This window comes from Clytia hemisphaerica, unplaced genomic scaffold (genome assembly GCF_902728285.1).
Source record: "Clytia hemisphaerica strain Z4C2 unplaced genomic scaffold, Clytia hemisphaerica genome assembly, whole genome shotgun sequence".
Lineage (NCBI taxonomy): Eukaryota > Metazoa > Cnidaria > Hydrozoa > Leptothecata > Clytiidae > Clytia > Clytia hemisphaerica.
In genome coordinates, this window is record NW_027103994.1 from 1,056,403 (window position 1) to 1,080,882 (window position 24,480).

Consider the following 24,480-nt stretch of genomic DNA (forward strand, 5'->3'; position numbering starts at 1 on the left):
AAAATGTATTTTTTGACATAACCCCCGGATTTTCACTTTTAAACCTATTTAACCATGATTTTTACAAAAATCCTCGAAAATCGTTCCAAAAAAAGGGTCATTTTCAGGAGATAGAAAATTTCATATCTCGAGAACGGCTTGGCCGATTTTGATGAATGACCCCTCATTTTTTTTCTTTTTTGATGCTCTTTCCAATGAGCATGGTTTCAATGCGCTAAAAACAATTTGAAAAAATCATTGCGGTCCCTATCACTGTTCTTCACTTTTTGTACTGCGTTTACAGTAATAAAATCCTATAAAATTCCGACGTTAAGTAGAAATATTCAGCGAGAAAAACTATTCGTCGGCAAAAAGCGTCGAAAATGTTAGAGATTTTTACAACTAACCAACAGGAAGCCGTTATTGGAGCGCTATCAGTCCCGGTCACCCATGGTTTAATTCGTAATAGAGTAACTTACTCAGGATGAGCAGAAATGGTAAACTCGCTTACCCATGAAGTGGTTCGATTGTTGTGATCGACGAAGAAGACTCGATTATTGGGAGCCAGTTGCATGGCCCACCCAGCTGGTAGTGGCATTTCACTTTGACTTGGAATATCTGGATGTAAGCGTTCTACTGTACTTGCCGATTGCTCGTCCTCCGGCTCTTCAGGTGGCGGCGGTGATTCCGACTCTTCTGGGGCCGGAGCACTTGCGACTGGTGTACTTGGCTCTAGTTGATTTGAACTATGGACAGAAAGAGCAAAGAAATATTTGACAAGATTGTAAAAAGGCATAACGTCTCCATTCATCAAGAAAAATGGAATCTTTAAATTCAAAGATTTAGTCCTTTATTGTAAAAAAATATCAAAATCCTCAGCATTTCGAGCATAATAGTAAAGATCCCAATTAGCGCAAAAAGGGAATGAAACTGTTCATTAGAGACAAAAGATGATCTCAATAACACCAGTTCAAAGCAATGTTTTCGTCTGAGACCGAAAATAGATTTTACACAGCAAATAAGGACATAATTTCTTTGAAACTTTTGGTGAAATATGCAGAATTTTGAGACGGAAAAAACCTCCTTATATACTTCAATGAGGAAATTCGAGATGGAACAAATTTTCGACTTACGAACTGGGTCTATTCCATGTAGTTGTTCTTGAATTATGATCAATGTATAAAGTCTGTCCATTCACATTCTATTAGTTAGAATAGATTTAAGAATATCAATCAAGAAGCTGCTTTCAACAGAAAATAAAGAGGTTTTACAAAGAGACTCTGACTATCTCAACCGATCTCCACTGATAACCAGTGTGGCTTGGCGTTCAAAAGAGCAAGCATCGGGAATAGCCTGACTTAAGTCCTAGTCATAAATAAAAACATTCATCAAAGCAAGGATTTCGTGTGGGACGGAGAATAGATTTTACACATCATATTAGCAGATATTCCTGAAACTTTGGCGAATTATGCAGAATTTTGAGATGGAAAAGCCACTTTATACTTTGTTGAGACGGAACTCCGTATGAGAAGGAAGAACTTTTAACACTGTAAAAAACCTTCAAAAGCGGAAAACAAAGACGTTCTAGTCGTTTTATTGATTTGGCTCTTAACAAGACCACAGTATTTCCAGCAGCACCAGGGTAGTTATCGATGATATAAGTAAACACATAATTATGTGTACTAATTTAAGTTTCTTTGGTATACTACCACGTCACTTAACGACATGATATGTGAGATTTTACCGCCCATCCCCCTTCTATTTCTTACCCTTCGTTCTTCCCAACCAGGAGGTAAAGGTTCCTCCACATCCTGTGAAGTGGGCGTTGTGGGCGTTGAAGAGCTTTCACTGACTGTGTCATCCATGCTGATGTGGCGGCGAATATTCATGGCGTCGTCGAATGGTCGCCGCCTTTCCTCTGTCGGTGTGTCGCTGAGAAGAGAGAACACGAGTCCAGTAAAAATGATGATAACGGCTAATGGTATCACTACTCGATGTGGGTGAAAAATATCTTTAAACGAAAAATATTTTTAAACGAAAAATTTCACTGCATTGACCCACATCGGATATATCATCTGGGCACCAAATTGCTAAAAACTTTAAGTGATGACAGGTCAAGGCTTGACAGGTCGGTGGGAAATCCGTGCTTTACGTTAAAACAAGCTTTTGAGAATAATCAGACTCTTCTAAAGAAATGCAACAAGGAAAAACAATTCTTACACAGTTGGTCGTGTCCATGTGGTCGAACGACTGGTGTGATTGACGAAGAAAATACGGCCGTTCGCATCCTAAAATCGAATGAAAAGAGCTGTTTACTTACTTCGTTAATTCAAACACACATGAGGAGCGGTTAGCGGACGCACATAAGGAGCGATCATCAAGGTATAGTTTAATACTTAATTATGGTTCAAGCTCTTAAATTAATTTGATTTTCAATTGTAATTGTTTTTTCAATGGATAAGTGAGCGTATCGAATAGTGGAGCGTCCTTTATGACAGTTTCTTGCTGACAGTGACTTTAAATGTATACACAATAATAAATGTGATTAATTGAGCGATTCCAATCCCTAGGGTTCACATCTCATTCACAGCTCAGAGAGTTGAATATAAAAAAATACCGGAGAAAATAAAAGATTCACTACAAACATTTTACTTGTCTTTCCTCTCATCCCTCCGGTAGAGGATCGGGCTCAGGTTATTATTTTCTGTATCCTTTTATGTCATATAACAAGTTCCAAAAGGTTTTAGATTCATTACACTAAGATTTCTAAAAAAAGCAACCTGACTAATTTACCTGTCTTTCTTCCCATCCCTCGGGTAGAGGATCGGGCTCAGGTTGTCGAATACTGCTCGTTCTCGATGACTGTCTTGACGTGGATGACGAAATGTGTCGTCGCACACTGTTATCGCGGTCTCTGGCTCTAACTTCGGCCTCAGCCTCTGCTGCGTCTTGAAGTGAAACAGATTCGAAGCCAGTCTGTTGGATGAGAAAAGGGAATTTTCATGTTATAAAAAGTGGGTAGATTATGGCTGATCCAATCACATTAAATGTCATTACTTCGTAACTTCAAATGTTCAAATAATTTTTGATTTTAAAATAATGCGCGTACATGCCCCTACTATAAAAAAATGTCCAGACTTTTTTATTAGGGCGAGGCATGGGTCACAGGTCAACACCTGTCGGTACAGGACCGAAAACAAGTGAGCGATCTCATATGATGGCAGTGGCGCTTTTAATGGGTTAAATGTACAAATTATTCCACCATGTGCAAAGAGCGTAGTTAGAGAATTTTCCTTAATAGTGGCAGTGGGTTTGACTGACAATTCCTGCATTACCAACACGCATGCATAAGTTATCGTTCTTTGAAACCATAAGCCGTTAATCTTTGCAATAAACAATCCGGGTGGGGACTGTGGGTGGGGACTGTGGGTGGAGAAATCGGTCGTTCTTTTTGTTTTTTTTTATCAAATGCAGGAATCGTGGCCTTGAAGCCCTCGTGGACTTTAGATATACGTACTAGTTATCGCATGACTTCGAGTGCAATACGAGAAATATGTTACGAGTTCCGAAATTTTACCGTAATATTTTTCCGACTCTTTAGCAGGCGAGAAAAAAATCGGTAAAATCTCGGAACGAGTATTGAGAGAGATCTCGCACGTATAAACTGTAGAGGAGTTCGAGAAAAACTTCGGACAATTAATGGTTAACATGGTTAATTAGATTCAATACGTATGTCAAGATATTCAATATTAAAATGAAAACATTTCAACAAAATTTGTTGTTTTCGGCAAAAGCTTTTCGTTCTATTTAAAACATCGCTAAGATACACGTTAATGCTTATTTGGACTCCTCTCAGTAACTTCATCTACTTAGGGGACAATTTTTCTTTCATTTTTATATATTTTTGGGATATGAAATTACGAATACGCTGTGGCTGATATCTTATATTTTTTCAGTTTCCGATTATACTGTTCTTTGGAATAGACTAACAATGATTAGGTCGTAAAAAAGATGTCACGGAACCCCATCAGGCTTGGCCCCCTACTAGATATATCAGGAAAAATTATTAATTGCTCGTAAGATAAATAAGGACCGCTTGGCAAACTGAAAAGTTCATCATTTTTTCAGACACTTTCCAAATCTAAGAGGGATATAATCAGATTTTGAATTCTAAAAATTACAAAGGGGCATGCAATCTATGAAACGGGTAAGAGACTAGAGCCAAAAGTTGAATATTTTCTTAAGTTATGAGTTAGAGTGAAAGTAGACGAAAAGTAGAAGCCTCTAATTTTATCACGAACTGATCAAAAATCACATTTTAACGACTAATGTATTCAACTAAAAGCGCTTTCTCTAGTTCGCACCTGTTCGGTGGACTAGAGTGAGATCTTTAAACTAAGGACCGCTAATTTTCTCACAAGAGAACAACATTTCGCGCGTCCACCTCAAATCTTATCCCATGATTTTTCAGTTCCCTTCGCAAAAAGAACCAACCTCTCAAATTTCACTCAAAGTTTTCAAAGAAACAATTAATGCGCTAATTTTCTCGCAATAACATAATCCGCATATTACAAAAGTATTAATTTTGTTAACTAATATCTCTTATTATATAAAATTTTGATTAAAAAAATTTGTGATTCACAAAACACCTTGATTTTCCTTTCGGCACTAATTATGATAAATCTTCAAAAATTCACTTCAAATTTTTATAAGAACAAAAGATAGCTGATGGCTTCCTTTCTTATATTCTTATAGGGAGAACTTGTACGGGATTTTTTTTTTTGAAAGATGAACGATGGATGAAACTCAAGTGAGCTACAGCGGTACGAAATATTGATGGAAGACAAAATTTTAGTTAGAATTAGAAGGGGAAGGAAACTCAAGGTAAGAGACCTACTGCCGTAGACAGGACTTAAATAGGAAGTTTCCCAGGCTTCCAAAGATGTAAGATTGAACAAAAGATATTCTATCCATAAGGGTCAATCTTTTGCGAGACGACCCTAATTCTTGTGCGAAAAAACGTTCGTTTTCAATTCAACTGCCTCCCCCTGGAGTTCGTAAAGCTTTTTATTCGTGTATTATTGTTCCCGCCATTTATAAATTCTGAGTTGCAAGATTTATGATTTTTCTTTCAAATATAGTCTCAAAAGGAAAGCAAGCAGATGATATTTATGGAGAATGAAAAAGTAACCATAAACACACACTCTCGATTAATCAGGTCTTAATCAGGAAAGCAGCCTTATGTGTGGTTTTGCGAAGACCTGTTTGATCTCTGAGGTTTACAAAGTCTTCTTCATTTTTTTCATGAAATGTGTCGAAGAAACTCTACCACAACTATTTCCGCCATGTTTTGATTTGAGTTAGATGGAGTTAAATAGAGGAGCTAATCTCGTCATTGGATGTAGAGTAAATGAAATATCCCAATAGACTACGATTTTGTACTGTTAGTTTAAAACCGTTCAAGATTGAACCAAAAACCCAAAAAAAGAAAACTTTCGAATCTTTAACAAGATTAACACAACTAATCCAACCACAATAAGATTAGCGACAAGCCACAATATGCCAAAGCTTGTTACTTCAATAATAGTGAACGTATAAATCATGATTTAATAATCTAGATTTGAGGCTTGGCAATCATGCGATTAACGTTGGATTAGCGTGCGAAATAAAAGCTTCAATTGACTTTGGCTTTATGTCCGTTAGTTTTACTAACACCCTTAAGACTTCATTTTTAACCAAAAGAGAATTTCAGAAACCCTTTCTTTTTTCTTTGGAAGAACGCGTGTAGACTAGGTGACTATCGATCAAAATTATCTATTCTTTTTGTCATTATTGTCGAGAATAATTTGTGAATCACCGAGATGTGCTTATGTGCTTTTTTTCATGCGTCAAAAATTAGTCAGATAAAACTTTCTAAACTTGCTTTATTTTTTGGAGTAGGGCGCTTATTACAGGGCAGTGCTGTAAAATGGGGAGGGGCGTTAACGCAGTACTAGTAAATAATGTTAGACGCGGCAAAAATGATGACAATTGTCTGCCTAGTTTTTTTTATTGGTCCTTTCTGTATCCATGACTTTTGAGGATTTTGAGCAATATCAAGATAATTAATTTACAAATATTTTCCCCTCTTAAAAAATTACTCTCAGTATTCTAAGTACCTTCCCTCCTCCCATATCTAAAAGAAAACTTGGAAAAACAGTCCCAACTAGAAAAAGGTCACTTAAATTATTGCCTAATTCAATTTTACCGAGATTGAAAACGATAAAAGTTTCTCAAAAGTCACGCATATGAAAAAAGGGCTTAGTCATTTTCGCTGTTAAAGAAAACAAAAATTTCTTTAAATCGGACTCAAGGTAGTGAGTATAACTTCAAAAGAATATCGATTTAATATCCAAAAGCGCTCCGTGAAATATCTCACAAAAAAAGGAAATCAAAAATCAATGAAAGGGAGTAAAGTAGATTTCTCGTGCGAATCTTATATTTCTTTGTGAGAAATCTTAATTTAATAGTAAGCTGGAGTATTTAGTTCAGTCACACTAGGGTGCAAAATCCTTACATCTTTTAAAGCCTCTTTTTTCTATCCCCCCTCTCTCTCTCACCAAAACGAGGTTGGTAATTGGAGATGTAAACAAAAGAGTTGATGGTACCTATATTTTTATTGTAAAATAATTTGTGATGAAATAGTTTTTGGGGATAATTGAAACCTGACATAACCCGTGCACGCGATGAAAATTTTGAAATTGTTTAAAACCAATTCAGGCCCTATCTAACCGAGTTTGGTAACGTAAAGAACATTATCTTGCTGGACGATAAAAATTCGTCAAATTATCTATCAATTATTGGGTAATTGCGCATACATCTACTCATACCAAACTCTCTGCTTTTCGATGATGAAGGATTTTAAAGCGCCAAATTCTTTTACATTTCCCAAAAATCTTAAAACTTCAAAAATCAGGTGTAAATATAGGGGAATAAATAAAACTCAAAAGACTTTTTTGGAAAGCATGTTTTGAAAACAACTTGGTTAAACTTGAAACAAAGAGGAAGCACAGTTTTTGATTTTGTATGAGAAGAAAAGATAACACAACCGACCGACTTTTATCGTATCGAGTTTAAAAAACACTATTATGAATTAAATTTAATCTAGTTTCATTTCATTCATAAAAGTCCTTTCAAAACAATACTACGCCCTGTTTTTATTTGATTCATTTTTAATCGATTTCAAAACTTATCAAAATTTTATCACAATTAGATTTTCAAAAGAAAGAGGTACCGAAAAAAGGAACTTTTTTCTTTAGTTAAGTAGTCCTAAAAATGGGTAAAAAGGGTAAAAAAAAGTAAAATGGAACTCAAGAAAACTGTTTGGAAGGAATAAATGATTGAGTTTTAATTTTGTTGGGTGTCATGCTGTGTTTTAGATATTAGACAGGTGAAGGAAACTTCTTTAATCTTTTACAACTGGTCCCTTAAAGAAAACACCCAAACACCCCTTCCACTCTCAATTCAACTCACTCTACTTCGTGAATGTTATAAGAACCCTTTTCCCATCAAGAAATACTTAAATTCTTAAAAAATACTTAGGAGCAGGCATTAGAAGAAGTATAAATCACCCAACTACATAAACATATGTAAGTCCTATAGAACAGTAGCGTGGTGGCAGGGGGCAGGCCAGCAGCCAATTTTTTTGGGGGCGCCGAAATATAAAGGGTGCAAAAATACGCCCCTGGTTACTAATTTTGGCGCCCCTTGACATCTTCAAAAATTTCACTATAATAAAAAAAATTCTTGCATTATCAGCGTCAGGAGTCAAACCCTTAAATTTGATGCAAAGTCCAATTGCTCAATTTCAAATTTTGCTTCTTGTGTATATTTATAGGTATAATTGAAAAATGTGAAATAAAGAATAAATATGTAGGCTTTGATGGAATACATGAGATGATTTCATGAAAAATTAGTTTTTGGGTTAGTTTAAGTAACAGCTTTTAAAATCAAATTAATTTGAAGAAAGATTCCTTATAAAAAAAATAAGGGTATAAAAATATCAAATAAAATAATATTAAAAAAAATAAAATTGAAAAAAAGTCTTTATAGAAAAAGAGGGGTGGAAGCTATTAAAATCGCATAATGAAATCAGTTCTTTTGTGTGTCGAGAGAGCAGACAATGCAAGCGATTTTTTTTTCACTTTGTTATTTAATTCTTTTTCATGATCAAAATAAAAGTTACACACGATGCAAAATCTCAGTTGAAATAAAGATTTGGCTTTAGCGCGTTCGAACACGTTCATCTAAGAGAATTTAAAAGTGGTGCGGTTTTTTGGTTGAGGGAATCGAGTTGAATCGAGTTTTAATCGGAATTTAATTGATTTTTACAGACGTACAATATCGAAGGAAAAATGAGCGATATCAATCTACTGACGCACCGAAGCAGGTTAAAAAAAAATCAAAATTATATTCAAGTCGTTAAAATATTTAGATGATCAAATATTGAACTTTTGATTTTAAATATTGAACTTTTGATTTTAAATATTGACTTTTACTTAATCGATTATTAGGAACTTCTCCATCAATAGACCCCATAAGCAGTTCTTGAGAGGGTAAGGGTGTTCGTATCAGACAATCCACAGACAATCGTTAATGTTCGGGGAAGTGTTAAAAACCTTTTTTATAAGAACAAACTATATAAGAACAAATGACTTTGAGGCCAAATTCTAAAGATATTTTAGGAATTTGTAGATTCTAAAACACGCAATTTCTTAGAAAATTAGACAAAGTAAATTATTTGAAAAAATCACTGACAAAATTTCGGCTCATTTTTGGTCAAGTTACAGCAGTCAGAGGCTGTATGGAATACGGCAGCTCCCATTAAATTTTGTGGCCCCTTACTGTTCGTCGAAACTGCTAGTAAAATTTTTATCTCGTAAATGTCAAACGTCAATCACTTTCTTCTTTCAGTCCGAAATCATTGAAATTGGACAAATTAAAAACATCCATCCCAGATGATTTCTTTTTGTTACAACGACAAGAAAATCTAGCCCAAGAGATGCGACATGAAATTACGATGTTACAACGCGAAGAGGCTAGACATATCCAGGCTCTGAAAGCCATCCAAAAAGATTTACGACAGGTATTTACGAAATTTCGAAACTCCTACGTAGATTCCTTTTTCAAATTGTTGATTACCGATGGCTTATCTTGCTATACACGCGACTGTTGAAAGAACTCACCCCAACAGTCTGTACCACTAACTCGATCGGGAAGATTCTTCCAAAATTGGAAGATTCTTCCGAAATGGAAAGAATCCTCCCGAACGGGAAATTAACTTAACACCCAAACGGGTTAACGGACTTCCAGATCGGGAAGAAGCGAGAAACTAAGGAAAACTCGATCGGGTTGGAACTTCCCGTTTGGGAAGTTTACGCAGTTTTTTCACAATTTAACAAGATTTCTACGGTAAAGTCTACTTTTCTTTCGGTGAAAAACCTTTAAATTTGATGCTTCTTCACCTCCAAAAAGTTTCAACTTTCGCTGGTCATCGTACAGCTTCGCCGAGATTCAGTCAATTTTCAACTTCCCAAAGAGGAAGAATCTTCCAAAACGGGCAGAAAAAAATAGAGTAAGTTCTTCCCGTTCGGGAAGGTTCTTCCCATTTCGGAAGAATCTTCCCGATCGAGTTAGTGGCACAGACTGCCCAAGTGTCATCCGAAAATTTTTTTGAATTTAGAGAATCAATATCAGTTTTAGAAGACCAATAATTTAAAAAAGTTTGCGATCGCAGTCGAAAGACTCATCTTTCAATAGCAATCTATCTGACGGGAAATTTAGCCCATGAAAGAGCTCGCACCCTATATTAGACTTAAGTAAAAATAAAAATATATATCGGAGCAAGTTATATTTACAGTAAGTGTGCGCAAATTTTCACAATTTCCGTAAAAACAAAAGATCTGAAACATCTTTCTTTCCATTTCACAAACATAGGTTCAACTTCAACTCCGCGAGAAAGAAATCGAAATGGATCATTATCGAGCCAAACTCAGTAAACGTTATTCGCCCACCATTCTCCCGCCCTCCACTTCGCCCTACTCCACCCCAACTATCTCATACGTTTCGGACAAACGAAGGCTGTCTGAAATGTCCGAAAAAGAAAGCGACGACGTCATCGTTGATAATTTCTCAGAAGACAAAAGTGAAAAGTTAACAAAACATAGGTAAGTTTTTGTTTAATAATTCAAGGCGTACTAAATCTTGAAAAGTTGAATTCCAATGCTCACATTTTTTTGCACAGATAGCGTTTCGTTTCTTTTGTTGACCGAAAGTTCACAATGAGCAAATTTAACTTAACTTCAATATTTCATTTCAGCTCCGTACCGATTTTACACTACCCTTCAGACAGAGAATGTTGCAGCCCAAAACGAAAAAGTAGTCCTTCAAACATCTCTCCCGGACCGACAATCATTCCGAGTCCTTCAGAACTGACAAGTCCGAAATCCATGCTTCCTCTATCGCCTTTCGGATACCACAAACACCCAGGAGCACCAAGCCTTGCTAGCCTGAGTGGAAGTGTTTTCCCATTGATGGTGCGGTCGAAAGGGCCTCCTATGAAAACGTGCGCTACCTGCAAAAGAAGTATACACCGGAACGCTCCAGTTTGTCCGATTTGTAAAGCGAAGAGTCATTCAAAGAACCCGAAAAAGAGAAAAGTCTCAGAATAAGTAAATGGAGAAATTCAAATAAAATGCATTGTAAAAAAGTGGAGAGGTTGGTGTACAAAATATGTACCCTCCTAACTTCCTACCCTACAATTTGTAAGGAAGCACCCAATTTCGTTAAATTAATTTTTCGTTTGTATATAACTTTTTGTAGATAAAATAATATTTCATGTAGAAAAAGTAAATCTTTTTTTTTTGTGCAAAGTTGTAGAAAGTAGAATTCCAGAAAAATACAATATCTAAAATAATAAACTCTCTGTACTATCTTTAAGAACTAAAACCATGTTCACACGTTACTGTTCCGTTTCTCTCTGGTATGATTTTCGTTACGGATCGAGTGTGTTCATATTGGTTTCGGAACGTTTCGGAGCAAGAAAACGGAGCAGTTCCGTTTCGATGAAAAAAGTAGAGCAAAACCGTTTCGATCTGCTTTGCTTTGTAACGTCTTGGATCTGCTTTGCTTTGTAACGTCTTGGATCTGCTTTGCTTTGTAACGTCTTGGATCTGCTTTGCTTTGTAACGTCTTCTTTTTTGACATTTCGAATTTTGACGTTCACACTTATTTCGGAACCGTTTTGTTTCGGAAAGGTCGGACTCCACTTTTGCGCGAAATGAGCGAAAACTTTTTAACGTTTTTGTAAGGTCATTGGTTGGTTGAAAATGAAGCAATTTCATCGGTCAAAATTTTTATTCACTTTTTTATGACGTAATCTTTTCTTTAGGCAAAAAAGGTTGAGAAAAAAACTGTCTCCCATTTCGCGCGAAAATGGATGGACCGGCCTGAACGGGACAGAACCATAACGTCTGAACATGGTCTAAAGGTCGGTCTCCACTTTCGCGCGAAAAAAATGACCCATCCTTATGAAATTAATTTGCATTAAAATATATACCATAGTGCTAGAAGATTCCTAACGAAAATTAAGCATAGCCCTCCCCAACATCTGACCCAAAATTAACTCATTTGCGCAATTCTTTTTGAAATCCACGCAAAGCCGATATTTTTGGAAAATCTGGGATTTTTTCGGGAAAATCGTGGAAACTCGTCAAATCGGTGAAGACCAAACAATAGAATTTGAAAATATTGAAATAACAATGACATACTTCTAGACTTGGAGGTCCATGTGAAATATCTCTTTCCATTAGATTGACGAGATCCCTTGCTATGTGTCGTGCAGCGCTTCCATCAGTCTCTGAAAACATAAAAGTGAGTGACGTGAAATCTTCAACACGATTTTAGGTGCAAACATGTAAGACAAATCCGCCTTTTTGGAATTGAACATATATTGCATAGAAAAACACTGTGGGATGTTCAAGAGCTGGCTACCTTTTCGACGACGGTGTCGGACAAGCACAGATGAATGACATCACTTTCCTCAAATTAATTTGAGACCTTGTCAAGGCTGAGGGTTGACACAGGCTAGGCTATATCAAAAAGGTAGTCTAGGGATAAAAAATCGGTGTATATGCGTGCTTACCGGGTGTTTCCTCTGTGAACATTGAAGTGCGTAAAGATAAGAAAAGAAATAAAACAATAAACCAACGAATATCGCTCAAAAATAAACACAGACAGGTATACAATACCAAAATTTTTTTTAAATATCTTTCCTTTCATTGAATTCAATAGGACTTGGCTGTGCTTCCTTAACATAAAAGTAAGCTCAAATCTTTGGGGCTTAGTGTAAGTGGGGCTTAGTGTAAGTGGGGCTTAGTGTAAGTAGTGCGTACGAAATCTGTGTATCGTGAAATCCGTGTATCGTGAAATCCGTGTATCGTGAAATCCGTGTATTCCATTACATTTTAATTTTTTAACACCCGTGAGATAGCCTACTCATTTTCCCTGACATACTGCAGATAATAGCTTTCTGATTAACCAAAACATAATATTAATATCCCGAAAGATACCTAAAAATGACAAAAATGACGAAAACCTACCATCGTGTGCTCCGGTGTCGATTTTTTCAATTGACACCATGATATGTCCTCGAACTCTCGATTTGTGACTGAAAATGAAGATAAAAAATAACGCATTTGAAACCTCTATTTGAAATTGAAATTTCTATGCTTATCTTAAACAGTCACGTTTTTAGAGTAGAGTTCAAAGTATTGAAAGGCATTATACATGGTATTATAAATCTAGGATTATATTTTGTGACCCAGAAATGTGGTAGGAAGTGCATCATTACCGCATTGGTGTCTCAGTGTCCATGCCCTGAGCGCAAAGTGAAATAAGAAGCTGTGACTGAGTGGTCCAAGACAACAATGCAGTGAAGAGGGGTTCCCAATTCGGATGTTCACTCCTTACATTATTCCGTTCAGTTCATATGACCCCAAGGCTGGCCATGGACCCCATGAATACAACCGAATAACTGTCTTAAAGTCCTAGATTTCTCGACTACCCAGGTAAAATGGAACTTATACTCTATTTAAAGTAAGATGTCGAATTTTAGGCATGGTTTTTTGCTTTACCTCCTTCGGTGGAGTAAGTAGTCCCTTGGTGCATCATCGACCTGGAAACAAGAAAATATTCATTAATGTCTATTTAAAAAATAGCAGTTGGAAAAACGCTGAGTCACAAAAAAATTGTTTAAATGCCATCACGACTAACAAACTCATGGTCCGATAAAACGAGATGGCGGGATAGCTGGGAGCGATCAGGACCAGTTGAGAGCCACCGTAGTCAGCCGAAATATAATCTTTTGAGAGGCCGATAAGTAACAAATCTTAGAAGATAGATCGCTTATAGATGGCCATTACCCTATATCATGATCAGAATCAGTCTTTTTTTAAATACTTTTATAATTTTAAACTACTTTTAAAATCGCTTACAGGGGATCACAGAGGAGGATAATAGTCGGGGAGCAGAATTCAATATCTCGAGTTAGAAGCGTTTTTGCTTAACCCTAAAAAAGAATGGGGTTGTTATATACCGTTGGAACGGAAATTTTATGCTGATTATGGAAACCCAGGTCTTAAAAAGTCTATCCTGGACGATTTTGAAAACGAGGCTGGAGTTTGCACTCCTCCGTGGTGTTTTTTCGATTTTACCTGTTTTAGAAAAATGCTGACTGTCAGCAAAGTAAAGGTTTTTAGAATTTCATTTTTTTTTGAAAATTGCTACCAATAGAATTGCCTTTCAGCAAAAAATTCAAAATTTTTGAAAAAAACATTTTTTGCACTCCTTCTTGGAGGTTTTTTGCAAAAATCAGCGTTTTTACAAAAATATACTGCTAAAACAAGTCTGCTGGCAACTGAAATCCGGTTCAAATGACCCCTTTAATGGTTTTGACGGAAGAACTATATCTTACCACGAAAAAAAAACCGAAAACTGCTGTCAAAAAACAATTATTTGGCTTTTTGCTCTCCTTCTTTGGTGTTTTTGAAAAAAATCGATTTTAGCCGTTTTTAACAAAAATCGACTTTTACAAACTATTCCCTTTAGTTTGGAAACTGAATGCCTTCGTATCTCTAAAAGTTATTCTCCATTATGTAAAATGATGAAAAAAATCAAAAGTTGATCTCCTCCGTTGATGCTTTTTGACCAAAAAGTTATGTTTTTGAACGAATTTCTGCCTAATGGTCCAGGGGAATTTCAGGCTTAATTTAGGGAACCCAAAATTTGCGTACACGTGAAATTTTTTGATTGAAATGTGTTCATTAGGTCCTTAGGAGTGAAAAACCATCGAGTGACACTTTTCACACCTTGGGCATTTTCCATAATGGTGGAAATTTCAAAATGGCGGATTTTTTTGAAATTTTGATGTCTCTGAACATGGACATATTATATACCGTTGGAAAGGGTTTTTCATGCTGAACAACTTTTTTGCTTACAAAAAAGTCATAAAATGTACTCAATGTGAGTAAAAGGGGACAGAAGGTGTTAAAATGATGTCATCATCACCACCAAAAATTTGACATTTGCTTCAAATTATTGAAAAGGATTTTTCATTACTCACGAAAAAGTCTGAAAATCTAATAAGTAATGTGCAATGTACGAGTAAAAAGTGATAGAAGGTATCAAAATAACGTCATCACTGTCCAAAGCATTGACATTTGCTCCATTATATTGATGAATGTCTATATACCATTGAAAAGTATTTTCATGCTGATGTTGGTGCACCATAAAAAAGCACTGATTCGACTGTAGCACGAAAAAGGTTGTGTTTAATCTTGCCATGAAGGTTTGATTCAGTAGTAATTACTTAATCATTTTGAGATTCTCACATTAACATTCCAGTGGAGGCTTTGTGACTGCCAAGGCAGTTGAATTCTTCTACATTTTACATTACAAGAGTATATCCATGTATTCGATCTTTTTTGAGCTAACATGTAGAACTATGACAGGAGAAAGTTTTTCTGCATCTTCGGAATTGCCCAGATTGTATCTGTAAAGTAGTACCTGCTTCTTGATCTTTGGGGAATAACACAGTGGCATATCCACGGGGGGATGGGCGGTTCTCCCAAAAAAAAATAAAAATTGACCAAAAAGGTCAAAGTTTTCCCAATAGAATGTGAAGGGGTCTGTAGTTTTTGTAACCTTTTTCTGGCTACATCTGACCTTTTTAAGGCATCCTTTAAGCTGCTTGACATTTCTTAGAAATTTTTTTTTACGTTTTTTACACTTTTTATGACCTTATTCTCACTAACTTGGGGATTTCCAATGCCATTTGTTAAGCTATTTGAACTTGCTTACAGCAAAAATTTACGCCTGCGGCGCATAAATTTCCTCTAAAAAAGGTGAAAATTTTTCCAATCTCGCCCCCCGAAACGAAAACTCGTGGCTACGCCTCTATTACACCGTATGTTTGTGGTGGTTGAGTGAAGTCTTCAATACATAGTCTAGCGACAGTTTAATAGAAAAGGTGCCAGCGCACTTTTATCGAAGGCATCTGTATCATTTAAAGGCGATTTAACGATGGTATTTGTTCTGTAATTGAATTTATGATTGGATTACAAAGAATCGGAATCCCAAGTCTGAAATATAGGCTTGCGTTATGATATAGTTGAGATCTTCAAACTTTTGAATCACTATGACAACAAATCATGTGTTTCTAAAAAATTTAACCAACAAATACATAAGACCTGAGAACACAGCTCTGAACTGGTAAAAGTTTTCGAAAGTTATGGTGATCGTGGACCCTATAGCAACTATCTTTACTATCGAGGTGGAATAGTCTGTCTGAAAAAGTAGTTAAATCATCAATCATCCAAGATATAAGAGTTTAAAGAAGATCTTGGAAAGAGGTAATGTTTGGGTATGATTGAAAATGTCACTATTGTTGCATATCTGTAATATCTGTATCTTGTAATAAAACAAACCAATGTGTGAGTGATTTATAGATGCCCATGTGCTTGCTTCGGAATCTGTAAAGCTTTACTATTACTTAGTTGGGCCCCCAGCGGTTTGTGTTAATGCGTGAAAATCCATTTTTTATTGCGTGAATGCGTGAATCTGCCCTGTTTTTTGCGTGAACGCGTGAATTTTTCCTTCTCACCCAAATTTGTGCAAATTTCCCCTATCTTTGACAATTTCCCTGATTTTTTCCGAAAATTTCCCGATTTCCCAAAAAATCGGGTTTGCATGAATTTGAGAAAAACTTGCGTGAATGCGTGTATTTTTGGTCCGCTGGGGGCCTCTTAGTTTGACCTGGTAATCAAACCTTTTAACCTAATCCATCGTCAAATAGGAGATCTACCTAAAGGGTTTTAAGCGCCAGTTCTACAGACAGGATGTGATGTGATGTACCACAGATGCAAGGTATTGTAAAAACACACAAACGTATAACCCCAGAACTCATATCAATTGAAAAAAGTGGACTAAAAAACCATCTCGATGATAAAAAAAGAGATTTGCCATTCCCGTTAGCACTTAGCCCCTTCAAGCTCCCCACCTGCTAAGAAATTCTCAACGGTTTATTGATGCTACAGGGGTGTAAAATAAAATGACGATTATTTAGTTTTGCTTGATGACAACGATGGTTTCTTTGTAGCTGCCTGCTACGTAAGCGAACTAGATGAAGCGAATCTGTAATGAACAAGATTACCCTTGTGGGTCAAGCGAACAAAGAAAAGGTGGTCTAGAGAGTTAAAACCATTGGAATCTCTTCCACTTTCAATCAGTATTTCAGAGCATGACTTCTAGCCTTCGGCTTATATTTCATTGCTATTGCTTTATACTCTACATTACATCCTACATAACACATTACTCAGTAAAATTTCAGACTTTTTAGTATTAAGCAAAAAGAATGTTCAGCTCGAAAAATCCTTTTCCGGGGTGTCTACAGAATTGTTCTCATAAGTTGCAAGGTTTTAAGTTTTGTAGGGTCAAATTTTAGGCATTTTTCACGGTTTTCGGTTCATTTATTGAGTATTTTTAAGGTCTCTCGGGGCTCCATTTGATTTTGACTGGTAGTACAATACTCTTGAACGAGGTGTGTATAAAAGGTTATTTCGTAGTATTCTCGAGATTACGAGAGAAACGAGAGAAGCAAGCACGCAATTTTTTTGGAAATATTGCTTGTATAGAAAGAGACTTTGGGAAAACACAAATCGAACCACAAGACAAAATGCTCTTTTTCAAGGTTTTCAAGGAATTCCTTTAGATCATGTACACTTTTCAAGGTTGTTTGGTCTATTTTAAAGTTTCTTCATAAGCTTTTCAAGGTTTTCAAGGTCCTGTAGTCACTCTCTTTTCAATAATTTGAAGCAAATGTCAAATTTTTGGTGGTGATGATGACATCATTTTAACACCTTTGTACTTTTACTCACATTGAGTACATTTTATGACTTTTTTGTAAGCAAAAAATTGTCAGCATAAAAACCTTTCCAACGGTATATAATATGTCCATGTTCAGAGACATCAAAATTTCAAAAAAATACAAAATCCGCCATTTTGAAATTTCCACCATTATGGAAAATGCACAAGGTGTGAAAAGTGTCACTCGATGGTTTTTCACTCCTAAGGACCTAACGAACACATTTCAATCAAAAAATTTCATGTGTACGCAAATTTTGGGTTCCCTAAATTAAGCCTGAAATTCCCCTGGACCATTAGGCATAAATTCGTTCAAAAACATAACTTTTTGGTCAAAAAGCATCAACAGAGGAGATCAATTTTTGATTTTTTTCATCATTTTACATAATGGAGAATAACTTTTAGAGATACGAAGGCATTCAGTTTCCAAACTAAAGGGAATAGTTTGTAAAAGTCAAATTTTGGTTAAAAACGGCAAAAATCGTTTTTGTCAAAAAAAAACACCAAAGAAGGAGAGCAAAAAGCCAAATAATTGTTTTTTGACAGCAGTTTTCGGTTTTTTGTCGTGGTAAGATATAGTTCTTCCGTCAAAACCATTAAAGGGGTCATTTGAACCGGATTTCAGTTGCCAGCAGACTTGTTTTAGCAGTATATTTTTGTAAAAACGCTGATTTTTGCAAAAAACCTCCAAGTAGGAGTGCAAAAAATGTTTTTTTCAAAAATTTTGAATTTTTTGCTAAAAGGCAATTCTATTGGTAGCAATTTTCAAAAAAAATGAAATTCTAAAAACCTTTACTTTGCTGACAGTCAGCATTTTTCTAAAACAGGTAAAATCGAAAAAACACCACGGAGGAGTGCAAACTCCAGCCTCGTTTTCAAAATCGTCCAGGATAGACTTTTTAAGACCTGGGTTTCCATAATCAGCATAAAATTTCCGTTCCAACGGTATATAACAACCCCATTCTTTTTTAGGGTTAAGCAAAAATGCCATTTTTGGATTCTGCTCCCCGACTATAAAGAGCATTTTTAAGAACAAGAGAAAGTCAAAGGTGGAGAAAAGGTGGAGAAAAGGTGAGTCTTACATCATTGCTGAATGGAATTTCTGTTTCACCCAAAAAATCATCTCGTGTCTAAAATAAAGCATAAGAACATGTTTTAACTTAGCTGTAATCCACGATATGCAACATTGCAATATCTTCTACGGACCCAACAGCTGATTGGCTGCAAGTGATGCACCAATCAGCTTTTGGTTCTGTGATGTAATGTCAGAAGACATTGCAATGCAATGGTGCATATAATGAATACCAGTTGATACCGTAAAATGAAAACATGAAATGATAGATAAACGCAAAATCAATCTTTACACAGAATTTACTGACTAAGAAAAAAAATCACTTCAATGAAGACCCAAGGTTTGAAAATAAAAATAAACTATAAAGAAAATACAAAAACCACCAGAAACTAAGAAAATAGTTAATGTTTTCTTACCACACGGTTCTCATCAAATATTTCCAGCAACATTTTATCACGGTCTGTTTTTACCAAACAGTGGAATTCAAAATCCCATTTTGGATTGAGGGTCTAAAAGAAAAAATACACTTGTACATGCTTAGCCAGCACTTTTGTAATACAGACAGACAGACAGACAGACAGACAGACAGACAGACAGACAGACAGACAGACAGACAGACAGACAGACAGACAGACAGACAGACAGACAGACAGACAGACAGACAGACAGACAGACAGACAGACAGACAGACAGACAGACAGACAGACAGACAGACAGACAGACAGACAGACAGACAGACAGACAGACAGACAGACAGACAGACAGACGACAGACAGACAGACAGACAGAAGACAGACAGACAGACAGACAGACAGACAGACAGACAGACAGACAGACAGACAGACAGACAGACAGACAGACAGACAGACAGACAGACACCTTCCCATAGTGGAAATAGGTCCTAACCTAAGCTAAAAATCACTGCACAAGTAATATAAAATAATGAAATTTGAAAATAAACCATAACAAACAAGAGGAGTAAATATCTTACCTTCTTCACTGTGGAAGTATTGAATTTGTCAAAAGGATTTTCACGGTCATGGAAAAGCTTGATCATACAATAAGGGTCACTGAAAATACAATTGGAACGAAATGATCCTTAATAAAGATTAATATAAGTGAGTTATAGGGATCACTAACAGGTAGGTGGTCAAAAATGGCAGATGTAATGTAAAAGAACTTGGTGGTGGTGAAAGCTTTGATCAGAAAGGGATGATCAGATGGTTTGAGATATTTTGCCTGTAGATTACTTCAGTGGTTCTGAGCAAACCCTTTTTTCTAAAGTTAAGATATCAAAGTTGCAAGTTTTTGACTCTTAGCAAGAAAACAATCGAATTTTGACGTAAGAACTGTGCAAGAACCCATTTTCAAAGATTTCACACTGTCATAATATCGACTTTAGATAAGAGTTAGACAAAAAGATTTGAAGGTTTTGCTCAGGAATATAGAACGAATGTAAGGCGAAAGATCTCAAACCATCTGATTATTCCTTTAAATTCACTCTAGTAAAAAAAGGGATGGTAGTCAAAACTCAATTCCCAATAACAAGTTGGTACACATTTGGACTGGTTTAGTACTCCAACTATGTAATTCACTGTTGAATAATTATTTTGGGAAATTGAACATTATTCGAAATGACATCAGTACCAATTGATAATATGATATATTGCAACATGCTTTAATTTTTCCCTCATCAAAACATGATTAAGCAGCACAAAAAACCTTTGTTTTGAATTATTATTTTGTTCAGCAATCAATCACAATCTTTTGGGAAAAATCAAAATATAATAGCCGCATTCTTTGTCACCGTTCAACAAATCTTTTAGAAATGAAATAAACAAAATGCAATGACAAAATGTTTTACCTCAGCCCAAAGATATCTTTCTTCGCTAAATTTTTAGCACCGACGATTCTCACTTTGAAAACATCATAGCCTTCTTCGCTTACCTGGAATGATCAAATTCAATAACACATCAATTGAATTAGAATAAAAAAATTAATTCAAAAAATTTCTGTCAAAGACGATGAAATAGTCAATAAAAAGTCTTAGCTCCAGTAAAGACGTTTGACTTTCTTCCCTGCCTAGCAGTAGGCAAAAAATTTGACAAAGAAGAGATTGAAAGAAGACAACAAAAGAGGGTAACGCATTGACTTTAGAAGCCAACTTTCTGCCCACTTTAGTCACAATTAGAATAGGCGGGGCAAAATAAGTGGGCCGTCTAAACTAGAGCTATAACAATGTAATGTTATTATATTCCAAATAACATCTAAAAGTAAACTGATAGAGGGGATGAATTGCCAAAAAAAAGGACAGCTCTACTGTCAGGTTATTCTGAAGGCCACAGACAGATAAACCTTGGAAGATTTTTTTCATGAATAGGTTACAACCAAAGGTAATGTAAAGGAAATGATTATATTTCGATAAGATCACTAAGGTATACTTACATGTATGCTTTGTCCTTCACCCCTCAATTCACTGCGGTCAATATTTGGTGGTAATGACATCAAGTTAGTGACTGCTTTTGGTGTTTTCACCAAGCAGCAGTTTGCTTTTTTCTCTTTAGATTACTAAAAACAAAAGATGACAAGTGAGCATTTAAATCATTATTGGGTCAGATTGGCTCCATGGCTCCTTCTTAATTGTATTCAATTTTAAGTACCTGAAATTCAGATAGGTTTTGAGACAATCGTGTAAGGGCCAGTAAAAGACAGTGTAGAAATTTAGCAAATAGGAGACCCCACTACATATCGTGACCACAGGGTTGTGGCCTTAAAATATGTCATATTATATTTTATTTTAACTTTTTTTATCAAATGACAAACACCCCTAAAGGCCTGTTTCCATCGATCGCGCGAGCGTGCACGGTAGGGCAAAATTTCCTAAAATAGCCTATTGACGTCACGAATTAATTTTTTTTGTACACAAAAAGTGTACGCTTTTGTACGCTTTTGTGCTCTTTTCTACGCTGAAAATTTTCAACTTTTTTGAGCGTACAGGAGCGCACATCCCAATTGATAATTTTTCAACCAATCAAGAAAGAGAAATACTGCTGAGTAAACAAAAAAATGTAAACATACAGATTGTGTATGTTTTTGATGGAAATCAAACATTGATCGCGCGAAGTGTGCGGCCAAATCTATTTTAAGAATTTTGGCCTAGCGTGCACGCTCGCGCGATCGATGGAAACAGGCCTTAAACAAGACTGGATATATAAATAAAGTAAGACACCTTAGCAACCTTAACCTTAATTCTTCACTCTTCCTCACTTTAAATCTGTTTGTTTCACAATCAACACTCTTCCTATTTCAATATACCACAGGGCTGAAAAGAAGCCTCGGTCATCAGTCAATGTCTGACTGGAAAAGCCATTTGACCAACTGAAAATCTTTTGTGTCAGTCAGGATGTACGAATGAGAATAAAATAAATAAATGAACCTTATTAGAAAAAGGAGCAAAGGAAATAAAAATAACCATATTACCTTTTAGTTCTACAGTAAAATAGTTATTCTTGTTTATAAGGAAATATGCTCACAAATATAATTCAGTATCATTTGAGATGTGAGATAATCATGAATGAACACTTTAAAGCTTGGTTCCCACTGGACGACAAGAAGCGTTAGAAAGCGACAGAAAGTAGGGTTAAATTTTTTTTTTTCAACATTTGGTGGAAACATTCTGTCGCTTTATATATAGCGCTTTTTATCGCTTTCTATCGCTTCACGTAAAATATACCTTGACCGCTCTCACGTGAACACAAAAATTTTTACTAAAAAATGGATATCTTCCTAATCTTTACAATCTTTTCAGACTCCACTTAGAGGCATTCTTATGATATTTCTACGATTTCAGACAATTTCCACATAAGGGTATTCTTATAAAAAAAGTGTTTTTAGTGTCTAAAATTTCTCTTTTTGCTTCACTTTACTTTATCAAATTGGTAATTTTTGGTGTAGCTATGATGATTTGAAGCTACTACAGTATGTAATATCAATTGACTTTATCAAATCCCTGGGATTGAACTCGAGCTTGATCGTTGATACATGCATTCTGAAGATGACTCCATAGTTTTTGCTGCTTTCCTCTGGAGACCTAAACTTATACTGTAATTAACCAAAATTCTCAGTATATTCTGACCTAGATTGTACTTTTGTAGCTACAGTATATGGCCCCCAAAACGGAGACGGCCCCCAAAACGGAGGTTTTCATTAAAATGAAGATTCTGACTTGTAGATTTATCAGAATTAAACGATTTTTGTTTATTTTGAAAGAATGATGGTTATACTTAAAAATGAGCATGTTTTTGCTGGTTTGAGACGGATTCAAAATAACATATTTGCGTCTAAAGAAAATATTTTAACACCAAAATAAGATAAAAATTGCATATAACTCACTCTAGCTCCTTGGATATTGAAAATAAGTTATGAAAACGGGGTATAGGAAACTTTCTACACCTAATGCCGTTCAGAAAATGCAAATACATCTGTGACTTTAGAGGCTGGGTAAAAGATATAGCATCTTGAAGGTCAACCAATATTTTGGAGCCCTAGAATCAGCATTGACAAAACCGAAAATTCTAAATATGAGAAAAAGCAAAAAATCTTGGAATTCTATTCCTATCACCTTGAGTTAATATTTTATAACAAAAAATTAACATTATATATAAAATTCTTCGCTGAATCAGCAAAAACGGCAAATTCTGTAATTTTTTTGCAAAATATAGGAGAAAAATATCTTTAAAGCTTAATATTTTCAGTTTCAGTTAAGCTTTTTTTCTAAAGTTTTCACAGCTTATTCCATACATGAATGGAACTATTTTTAAAAGAGATTTGTTTTCAAAAACTTGATTAAGACGTTGTTAAATCAAAATTGTCATTTTGAAAATTTCTAAATTTTCAGTTTGGACTTTGCAATATCGAAAATCTTGAAATATTTCATAAAAAGCAAAAATCTTACATCCATCGGGTCCTAAATTTAAGGGAAAACACAAATATGTTCATAGTTTCCCCCCCTATTACCACAGGGCTTAATAATTTGATTTTAGCTACAACTCCGTTTTGGGAGCCCTAAACCTGCATTTTGACAACCAGGGGTATACTGTAAAAATTTTATCAAATAAATTTATGCCCAAAACCCTCTAAATCATATTTCAAAACTATGGTCAAAATTTTGTATTCATATCTTAAAGATATCTCGAGAAATCGCTAAAATTTCAAACCTCCGTTTTGGGGGCCATTAGAAAAAAGCTACCTATCTTTAAGCGAATGAAAAATATTGTTGAAATTGAAAATTTTGAAAAAGAACTTCCAGGAAATAAAGTAGAGATGTTAAAGGTTTTCATGCAGTAAAAATTTTTGTAAAATCTCTTTTCCTCTAGATTTGAGAGAAATTTCAAATTTGATCGCCGTTTTGGGGGCCACATACTGTAAGCTCCATCATCTTATCTCTCTTCACAAATCAGTTTGAGAACATCATATTACTGTATGTGGTCTTATGCTGAGCCCTGTTGTGTTTTCCCAATTCCTAGCTTTGTCTATCTACTGATCTGTCCTTCTTTGGTTTTGGTTTCTTTTATAAGGGACATATTGGTTCTCTGCTCCCTGGCCTTCCCACCTGCAAACTGTCTACTTGAGACAGTTTACCGCAACTTCAACGCAAAACACCTACAGATACAGCACTTTTTATTACACAACATTCCGTCTTTCGAATCAAGTTACTCCCTTTCCAGTCACTGAAACTTCTCTGTGTTTTTTATGCTGTTTCCTTACCTAATCGCAAGCTACTGTTCAAGACTATCATAAGTGTATATATTTGAAGTACTTTGTCAAAATAATATGCTCGGTCAATTTTCTCACTTATCAGACTTCAACATCTTTTTTCATACTCTTCGTGGAATCTGGCAATCTCGACCACCCAGGTCCCCTATCACCTTTATATTATTTTATCCTATCTCAACCACTCAGGATTTTCACCT

The 24,480-nt window shown here is 35.6% G+C and overlaps 2 protein-coding genes across 3 annotated transcripts in view; one reads left to right on the plus strand and one right to left on the minus strand.

Moving 5' to 3' along the window:
• LOC136811245 (E3 ubiquitin-protein ligase NEDD4-like) overlaps nucleotides 1-21,076 on the minus strand; it is a 51,948-nt gene extending 30,872 nt beyond the window's left edge. Inside the window, exons 1-14 of one of the 2 annotated variants that reach the window (XM_067067857.1) lie at nucleotides 20,954-21,076; nucleotides 20,373-20,455; nucleotides 19,500-19,578; nucleotides 18,925-19,017; nucleotides 18,519-18,566; nucleotides 13,152-13,192; nucleotides 12,618-12,685; nucleotides 12,161-12,172; nucleotides 11,787-11,875; nucleotides 2,773-2,955; nucleotides 2,200-2,267; nucleotides 1,749-1,911; nucleotides 1,113-1,180; nucleotides 491-725 (exon numbers count right to left, since the gene is read on the minus strand). In XM_067067857.1, coding sequence (XP_066923958.1) covers nucleotides 491-725; nucleotides 1,113-1,180; nucleotides 1,749-1,911; nucleotides 2,200-2,267; nucleotides 2,773-2,955; nucleotides 11,787-11,875; nucleotides 12,161-12,172; nucleotides 12,618-12,685; nucleotides 13,152-13,192; nucleotides 18,519-18,566; nucleotides 18,925-19,017; nucleotides 19,500-19,578; nucleotides 20,373-20,455; nucleotides 20,954-21,013 — 1,290 coding nt within the window. In that variant the 5' untranslated portion in view covers nucleotides 21,014-21,076. The remainder of the gene's footprint in view (nucleotides 1-490; nucleotides 726-1,112; nucleotides 1,181-1,748; nucleotides 1,912-2,199; nucleotides 2,268-2,772; nucleotides 2,956-11,786; nucleotides 11,876-12,160; nucleotides 12,173-12,617; nucleotides 12,686-13,151; nucleotides 13,193-18,518; nucleotides 18,567-18,924; nucleotides 19,018-19,499; nucleotides 19,579-20,372; nucleotides 20,456-20,953) is intronic. The other variant, XM_067067858.1, reaches the window with a different exon arrangement.
• On the plus strand, nucleotides 8,203-10,931 carry LOC136811246 (zinc finger C4H2 domain-containing protein-like). The gene is made up of 4 exons (XM_067067859.1): nucleotides 8,203-8,407; nucleotides 8,932-9,103; nucleotides 9,955-10,184; nucleotides 10,337-10,931. Exons 1-4 carry the CDS (start codon nucleotides 8,373-8,375, stop codon nucleotides 10,686-10,688), a joined length of 789 nt encoding a protein of 262 aa, XP_066923960.1. The 5' UTR covers nucleotides 8,203-8,372; the 3' UTR covers nucleotides 10,689-10,931.
• Nucleotides 21,077-24,480: the final 3,404 nt, after the last annotated feature.